The 9,085-nt window shown below is 51.9% G+C and overlaps 1 protein-coding gene across 1 annotated transcript; it reads left to right on the forward strand.

Moving 5' to 3' along the window:
- Positions 1-6,709: 6,709 nt before the first annotated feature.
- On the forward strand, positions 6,710-8,582 carry NOG (noggin). The gene has a single exon (XM_003272285.3). It carries the CDS (start codon positions 7,581-7,583, stop codon positions 8,277-8,279), a length of 699 nt encoding a protein of 232 aa, XP_003272333.1. The 5' UTR covers positions 6,710-7,580; the 3' UTR covers positions 8,280-8,582.
- Positions 8,583-9,085: the final 503 nt, after the last annotated feature.

Below are 9,085 nucleotides of genomic sequence, written 5' to 3' on the forward strand. Positions count from 1 at the left end.
GTAGCTCACACCTGTAATCCCAGCGCTTTGGGAGGCTGAGGCAGGAGGATCTCTTGAGGTTAGGAGTTCGAGACCAGCCTGGCCAACATGGTGAAACCCGGTCTCTACTAAAAATACAAAAATTAGCCAGATGTGGTGGCGCATGCCTGTAATCCCAGCTACTTGGGAGGCTGAGGCAGGAGAATCATCTGAACCTGGGAGGCAGAGGCTGCAGTGAGCCAAGATAATGCCACTGCACTCCAGCCTGGATGACAGAATGAGACCCTGTCTCAAAAAAAAAAAAAAGAAAAAGAAATTAAAAAATCAACTTGGACATCAAATCTTTTAGGAAGCCTTTTTGGATCCCCCAGCCCAACATTTCTATGCCTTTTCATGGCAGCTGACATCCTGAATTGTAATCTTTATTTTTTTCCCCAGTGACCTCCTCAAGAGATGAGACTCCATCTTATCTCTTGTTGAGCAATGTGTCTATAATTGGGGTACATGCCTGGTGATGAGATAAATGAAAAAAAGACTGATGGATGACAGTAGGTGGTCACAGCAAGTCATATCCAAGGCTGTACCATGACTTGGATGGTGAGGAGACGGAGTAGGGGCTAGGAAAAAAGTCAGAGATGTGAAGGTGTTGTGTTAGGTGGATTCGGTAGCTGGAACCCGTGATTCATCCCACCCACCTGAAATGGGGTCATTTTTCACCTTATTTTTCACTCCATTGAGCTTCTGTCTGCTTGTTATCTTGAGCCTTTGACTCCAGATAAGCGAGATAAGGATAAGGGAGACTAGACCTTATTATCTCAATACACATCTATCTGAGGCAGTGGGATGAGAGGATGCGGGGGAAATGTGAGTGTACATTGAGATGGGTGTTGGTGTGTTTTTGGCAGGAGGAGGCAGTGTATCAATTTCCCATGGCAGGTCACTAAAGGGAACCGCCTTCAGAAACCTTTAAGCCCAGATAGGAACAGAAGAGGCAGAAGTATGGGTGTGTGGTGTGTGTGGTTTGTGTGTGTGTGTGTGTATCTGTGTGCACATGTGGTGTGTGTATGGTGTGTGTGCATGTGGTGTGGTTTGTGTGTGTGTGGTGTGCGGTGTGTGTCTGTGTGTGTGGTATGTGTGGTGTGTTGGGGAGCAGTGCATAGCGAGTGTGTGTGATATGTGTGTATATGCATGTGTGTGCATGTGCACTCATGTGTTTGTATTGATTAACTACATATGCATTGGGACCAGGAAGGTAGGCTCTGCAGTACAGGTAGGCTTTCAGTATCGGAAAATTGTGTGCCTGTGCAAATCTATGACAGTGTATGGCGGGGAGTGGGAAGCAAGTCCTAGAGCATTTAGAGTTTGTGTTTCTATTCGATGACAGTTATCTGTTCACATCATAGCCCCCCCCCCATCATTTTGGGGATTCTTGTCCCACACTAGCAATACTGTATCGGTAATATTCCATTCATTCCCCTTTTGAAATACTGGGTCACATATGGTAAAAGTCCATGACTCAGAACCAAGTGTTGTCGGTCTTTAAATTTTATTTAGAATATGTGTGTGTGTGTGTGTGTGTGTGTGTGTGTGTGTGTGTGTGTGTGTGTAAAGCAGTGGCTGGAGAGAGAAGGATTGTACAACGATTTCCTTTCCATAGGAAAACGTTGGGTCCACCCTAGACCCAGACTTCAGCCAAGGAAATGCAACGTGAAGCCCAGGAGAGCTGAGGGCAGGCAAGGGGAGAAGATATGCCTGCTAGCGTAGCCCCCACCCACCCCCAGGCCCCCCACATCAGGGCAGGCTAAACATGCCGAGTCTTCTGTCTCCAGGGCTGGAGAGAGGCGCCCTCGTTAAAACTCAGATAAACAGTTTATCAGGAGATGAATGAGCCACCGGGCTCCAGAGACGTCTCCCCTTCCCCAGTGTGGAGCCAGATGGGGAGGGGGCTACAGGCAGAGCAAGAGCCAGACTGAGGAGGGGAAGGGGCTGTCGGGGCTGGAATAAGCTAGCTGAAGCTCCTTTCCTCCTTTGGTCTTAAACTTTGTCTCTATTTTGGGAAATGTATTTCACATGTATTTGCCCACGTTCCCACCCCAGACCACGTTTTAGAGTGATTTCCCACTCTCTCCCTCCTCTTTCTCTCCTATTTTCCCTCTTTTGCCCAGCATGCCCATTTTAGTTACTTCTCACCAGAATCTAATCACCAATGGGACACACACACACACACACACACACAATTATAATGCCCTGTGAAGCTGAACTGGGTTCTTTCTACCCTTACTGTGAGTTCTGAACTGGCCAGGGCTCCCCAGCACCCAGGAGGCTACATGGAGTTCACCACCCTCTGACCTCAGTGCCACCTCTACTGTCACTTCCTTCTGGCAGTCAGGAGAGATATGTGGCAAGCCTCATGGCTGACTTGTTCTCCCTTTGCTAAGTTAAGTCAAGCCCAAGAATGCCATTTTGGGGTCTCATTAAGAGAAAGCCCATCAGATTCTACATTTACGGGTCCCAAGAGATGGTCAGAAACAGAGGGTAGAGAATTTCAATGCCTGGGATGACGCAAGATGTAAAAGATGGCAGTTCTCATGCATTCTCCAAGGATGTCTCATGGTCCTTGAAAGGTAGAGTGTCTCACCCAAGGTCACACAGCTGGTAGATTGCAAGTTTTCTGACCTCAAGCTCCAGGCCCTTTAGGCATCACCCACAGTTGCCTTAGGTCTATGTTTCCAGGGCCAAAGAAGCAAGAAGATTGTCAAATTGTTCTTAGAATCATGATAGAAATAAGAGAAGATACATAGAAGCACCCTCAGGCTCCTCTTGCCTTTGACCTGGAGTTGCCCCAGAGACTGTTTAAAGGAGTGCTTCCATTGACCTTGCCCAGAGAATTTTGCAGGAACAGAAACCTGGGATGGGGCTACCCAGGGACGGGCCTCCATTTATGTTGTTCATGAGACTCTTCCTATGTAGCCTCCTGAGGCCTAAGTCGCCAACCAATCCCCACTACAGTCCAAACACTGCCCACAGCGAGTGTCAAGCTGATAGCCGTACTTCTGTTGGCCCATCTTCCGCCCACAGCTTCCTTTGGAAGAAATACAACCCTCTTTGTCCAGTTTTGTCAAGCTCCCTCTTCAACAGAACCACAGAAGCATCAAAATGGGTTGGCTACAGAATCTCCTAAGAAACTACAGTCCTCCCTCCCTCAGACTCCTGAAGCCTGGCAGCCCTCAAGTTGCACAGATGGAGTGGACAGAAAGCAAGTCCAAAGGTGTTGGAGTTCATTTCAGCAGCATCCTCACCCCTTCAACCCTCTTCCGCTCAAACCTGAGATGGTTGGCCAATTGAGGGCAGTGGGGTTCTCTGAAGAAGCAACGTGTTGAAAAACCATTGCCCGATATAGGGTCTGCCCCAGGCACCTTGATAGTCTAAGCATTCCTTACCTCTTTTACATGGCATGATTCTGAGAGGTGTGTATCATCCCCATCTTACAGATGAGAGAATGGAAACGGGGTGGTTAAGATGACTGTGCTAAAAAGGTAACACAGCCGGTGAGGGGCACAGCCAGAATTCCAACTTTAATCCACCTGGTCCAAAAGTCGTGGAGCTTCCCTGTCTGGGACATTTCTTCCTCCACCTCTCATATCCCCAGATTTTCTGGCTGTCCCTCATACAAGTGTGGTTCCCTTCTTCATGTAGATGTACATCCTATCTCTCAAATCTCCTCCTCTCCATACTCAGATAAATACATCCTTCTTCATGATGCTCAGCTAAAACTCAGCTCTACCATTAAGGTCTTAGTACTGCTTAGTCTCTGATACCAACATCCCCAGGTTCACTCAGTACCTAAGCGCACAGGCTACTCCAGTGTGGCACAGAGTTAGGAGTTGCAAGCTTCCCAAATGTGGCATTTCAGAACTTCCCACCGAAGAGGGGTAGATATGGTTTGAAAACAGTATAGCTAATATGATAATTGCTTGGGCTTCTTTTTGGTTATAATAATGTATTTTTAAAACTTTAAACAACATTCAAAGAAGAGCACGATACTGTTATATGTATCAAAAGGGGACATGGATTTTAAAAAGAAAAGGTTATAAAAAAAACTGGTCCACACTGTTATGGGAATTTATAAATTTTTCCGATGTCCTTTTACTATTTTCTTCTTGTGCTTGTCATATCTCCCCTAACTGTACTACAAAAGTCTTGCAGGACGGAGACTGACTATGAATTCTTTCTTCTTTGTATTTTTCCTGGTGGTCTTCACCCAGTAGATACTCCATAAACAGGTCACCCCATCTGTTCTCAAGCATGATTTTTTTCTGGTTCCTGAGGGACCTTTTTTGCTGTTCAGTCAAATCTGCTCAGCCTAACTAAATAAATGATCTGGGTTGGTTTTCAAGCAAAAATAGGTGATTTGAAGGAGAGGAGAGGGGGATTAAAAGAATAGAAACCAGCACGATATAATGTCATTAATTGGAACCTACCATCTCAGGAGGGCTGACCTAGAGTTTAGCCCTTGAACTCCACTAAATAATTTTCTTAGTTAATTCACATCAGTGACAAAATTGCTCTGGAACATGGAATCTTCATAAGGAAACAAACTAGTGCTGAATCCCCATAAAGCACATCAAAAAGAAAGAGGTATGCTTAGGAGCCTACTATGTGCCAGGTTCTTTTTTTGCGGGGGGAGGGGTTGGGGAGGTGGGGACAGAGTCTCACTCTGTTATTCGGGCTGGAGTACAGTGGTGCAATCTCAACTCACTGCAACCTTCGCCTCCCAGGTTCAAGTGATTCTCGTGCCTCAGCCTCCAGAGTACCTGGGATTACAGGAGCCTGCCACCACGCCCAGCTAATTTTTTTTTTTTTTTTTTTTTTGTATTTTTAGTAGAGACAGGGTTTCAGCATGTTGGGCAGGCTGGTCTCCAACTCCTGACCGCAAGTGATCCGCCTGCCTCAGCCTCCCAAAGTGCTGATATTACAGGCATGAGCCACCGTGCCCGGCCTGTACCAGGTTCTAATCACACACTATTTCAAAGTCAGCCCAATTCAAACAACCAATGGGTTGTTGTTATCTCCAGTATCCATCAAAGCAAGATCTCCTTTTGAGCAGTCCCTTGATAGTCTAATTCTAGTTGTCTAGATTTTAAAATTGAGGGAAACGCTTTCAGCTGAAACTGCCCACCCCTTTTAATAGAGGTTTTGCAGAAAGACTGTAGTATGCAACAAAGTGTTTTCTTCCTTAGACAGATGATAAACTTTGGGAGTTGGGGTGGGGCAGGTTGAAAGGAAAAACCAGATCTTTGGGGAAAGAAAGTTGAGCGATTTAGGTTGTCACAATGGGACCTCTTAACTCCCACTCCATGGAAGACTGGCAAATACTTGAGTCATCCACTCCAAGTCTCTCTTCTCCAGCTTCTTCCAGATTCCAATCACATTTACCACAAAGAAAACTGAGTTTGCATTTTAAAGCTTAGATTGAGTTCCTCGTCTGAGGGGAAATTAACTGGAGGTGTCACTTCAGCACCCATCTCCCATCAAAGAGAAACTGCTTCTGAAAGAGAAAGCATCACGGAGGTTTATTTCAAATCACAGAAAGGTAGGGCTGGAAGAGAAATCTATTAATAGTTATGTCACTAATGCGAAAAGTGAGGAAAATGACTTGTCCGAGTTATATCAGGGTGGACCCCGGGCAAGACTCAGGTGCCTCTGCTGTCAGCTCACCTTTCAAGTTTCTGGTCCCCATTCGCACCCACTGAGACCAGAGACCGATTTACCTGAGGTAGAAGGTGCTGCACGCATTCTTGTGAAATTTGAGGGGATGGAGAAGGAATCTCAGGAAGTTTGTTTAGACTGGGGGCCTGGAGAGCTTCGGGAAAATAGCCAGAACCAAAACGGACCCGTCAGCAGACGCAGACACACACGAAATGACACGGACACAGAAGCAGAAGCTGAGCTGGGCAGAGCGGGCAGCGGTCGACCCACCTCGCACGGCCGCCCCCGCCAGCGCCAGGTGCAGGGCTCACAGCGGGCCAGCAGAGGGCGCGCCGCCCCCAGGGAGCCGAGCGGCGGCCGCGCGGAGCCGAGCGGGCTAGGGGAGCCGCAGGCGAGCCAGTCGCACCCCTGAGGCTAGGCCACTCAGGGTGCAGGACCCGGCCAAGGAGGAGGAGGATGGTGAGGAGCGGAACCTCCTCGTGGGCCCGAGGGGCAGACAGACAGGAGTGCTTCCTAAGAATTACATCACGCTGCGCAACGCTGCGGCTCTCGGACTCCCTGGTGCAAAGGGGGGTGGGGTAGGGTGTGTGTGTGTGTGTGTGTGTGTGTGTGTGTGTGTGTGTGTGTGTGTGTGTGTGTTGGGGGGAGGGGACTTAGATCAAGAGCCCGGGAGAGAGGAAGGCGAGACGCGCTCGGGGAAAACGCTCCATGCACATGGAGAAATTTCTTGCTCCGAACTGCATGCACCGAGAAACGAGCCCCCAGCACTTCCCCGCTGCTCCCCTCCCAGTGCAAAGCAACCAGCTAGTGAGAAACCCTCCAGCCCCACCTCGAGCACCGCCCCCCCAACACCGGCTCTGCACCCTCCAGCCCGGCTCCAGCGCCGCCGCGAGCTTTCCCCAGGACTGGCCCTGGCGGGGCGCCTAGAGCCCCAGTTGCATTGCTCCAGGAGAAAGGAGGGGGGCGGTGCATTTTGCAGGAGGAGGAGAAGGGGGGTGGGTGGTGGGGGAGAGAGAAAATTGCGCGGAGACCTGCCAAGCGCCACCGCCGCCGCTGCCGCCGCCGCCGCCGCCGCCGCCTGTGAGCTCCGGCGGGCAGCCGGACTGTCGGCTTCCCGGGGCATCTGGGTCCGGCGGGGCACAGCCCTGGGCGCTGCCGAAGCCGCCGCCGCCGCCTCCGCGGCGAGTACAGGCGGCTTCCCCTGGAGCCTGTGCAGCTCCAGCTCCTCGGGGGTGGAGAAGTGGGGGGTGGGGTTGTTGTTTGGGGGGAAGAAGGGGGAGGGGGCAACGCCGAGAGAGTCAGTGGTTTCCATGGTGATGGAGCTGAAAGTGCAGGAAATTTAAAGGCTTGGACCCTGCGAGACAGACAAACCGGTGCCAACGTGCGCGGACGCCGCCGCCGCCGCCGCCGCTGGAGTCCGCCGGGCAGAGCCGGCCGCGGAGCCCGGAGCAGGCGGAGGGAAGTGCCCCTAGGACCAGCTCAGCCAGCGGCGCTTGCACAGAGCGGCAGGACGAAGAGCAGCGAGAGGAGGAGGGGAGAGCGGCTCGTCCACGCGCCCTGCGCCGCCGCCGGCCCGGGAAGGCAGCGAGGAGCCGGCGCCTCCCGCGCCCCGCGGTCGCCCTGGAGTAATTTCGGATGCCCTGCCGCGGCCGCCTTCCCCAGTAGACCCGGGATAGGAGTTGCGGCCAACTTGTGTGCCTTTCTTCCGCCCCGGTGGGAGCCGGCGCTGCGCGAAGGGCTCTCCCGGCGGCTCATGCTGCCGGCCCTGCGCCTGCCCAGCCTCTGGTGAGCCGCCTCCGGAGAGACGGGGGAGCGCGGTGGCGCCGCGGGCTCGGCGTGCTCTCCTCCGGGGACGCGGGACGAAGCAGCAGCCCCGGGCGCGCGCCGGAGGCATGGAGCGCTGCCCCAGCCTAGGGGTCACCCTCTACGCCCTGGTGGTGGTCCTGGGGCTGCGGGCGACACCGGCCGGCGGCCAGCACTATCTCCACATCCGCCCGGCGCCCAGCGACAACCTGCCCCTGGTGGACCTCATCGAACACCCAGACCCTATCTTTGACCCCAAGGAAAAGGATCTGAACGAGACGCTGCTGCGCTCGCTGCTCGGGGGCCACTACGACCCGGGCTTCATGGCCACCTCGCCCCCCGAGGACCGGCCCGGCGGGGGCGGGGGTGCAGCTGGGGGCGCGGAGGACCTGGCGGAGCTGGACCAGCTGCTGCGGCAGCGGCCGTCGGGGGCCATGCCGAGCGAGATCAAAGGGCTGGAGTTCTCCGAGGGCTTGGCCCAGGGCAAGAAGCAGCGCCTAAGCAAGAAGCTGCGGAGGAAGTTACAGATGTGGCTGTGGTCGCAGACATTCTGCCCCGTGCTGTACGCGTGGAACGACCTGGGCAGCCGCTTTTGGCCGCGCTACGTGAAGGTGGGCAGCTGCTTCAGTAAGCGCTCGTGCTCCGTGCCCGAGGGCATGGTGTGCAAGCCGTCCAAGTCCGTGCACCTCACGGTGCTGCGGTGGCGCTGTCAGCGGCGCGGGGGCCAGCGCTGCGGCTGGATTCCCATCCAGTACCCCATCATTTCCGAGTGCAAGTGCTCGTGCTAGAACTCGGGGGCCCCCTGCCCGCACCCGGACACTTGATCGATCCCCACCGACGCCCCCTGCACCGCCTCCAACCAGTTCCACCACCCTCTAGCGAGGGTTTTCGATGAACTTTTCTTTTTTTTTTTTTTTTTTTTTTTTTTTTTTGGGCTACAGAGACCTAGCTTTCTGGTTCATGTAATGCACTGTTTAACTGTGTAGGAATGTATATGTGTGTGTATATACGGTCCCAGTTTTAATTTACTTATTAAAAGGTCAGTATTATACGTTAAAAGTTACCGGCTTCTACTGTATTTTTAAAAAAAAGTAAGCAAAAGGAAAAAAAAAGAACAGAGAAAAGAGAGACTTATTCTGGTTGTTGCTAATAATGTTAACCTGCTATTTATATTCCAGTGCCCTTCGCATGGCGAAGCAGGGGGGAAAAGTTATTTTTTTCTTAAAGTACAAAGAGACGGGGGAACTTTTGTAGAGGACTTTTTAAAAGCTATTTTCCATTCTTCGGAAAGTGTTTTGGTTTTCCTTGGACCTCGAAGAAGCTATAGAGTTCAATGTTATTTTACAGTTATTGTAAATATAGAGAACAAATGGAATGACTAATCATTGTAAATTAAGAGTATCTGCTATTTATTCTTTATAATATCCCGTGTAGTAAATGAGAAAGAAGTGCAGAGCAGGATTAAAGAAAACCACTAAAACCGACTGCGCTCCACACTGATTTTCTGTGTTGGTGATTGATGGGGGGTGGGAGGGCGTGGGAGGGGGCGGGTAGGGGATGCTGCTGTGCCTCCTACCCCGTTGGAGAAGGGGCT

This window comes from Nomascus leucogenys, chromosome 14 (genome assembly GCF_006542625.1).
Source record: "Nomascus leucogenys isolate Asia chromosome 14, Asia_NLE_v1, whole genome shotgun sequence".
In the NCBI taxonomy this organism is placed as follows: domain Eukaryota; kingdom Metazoa; phylum Chordata; class Mammalia; order Primates; family Hylobatidae; genus Nomascus; species Nomascus leucogenys.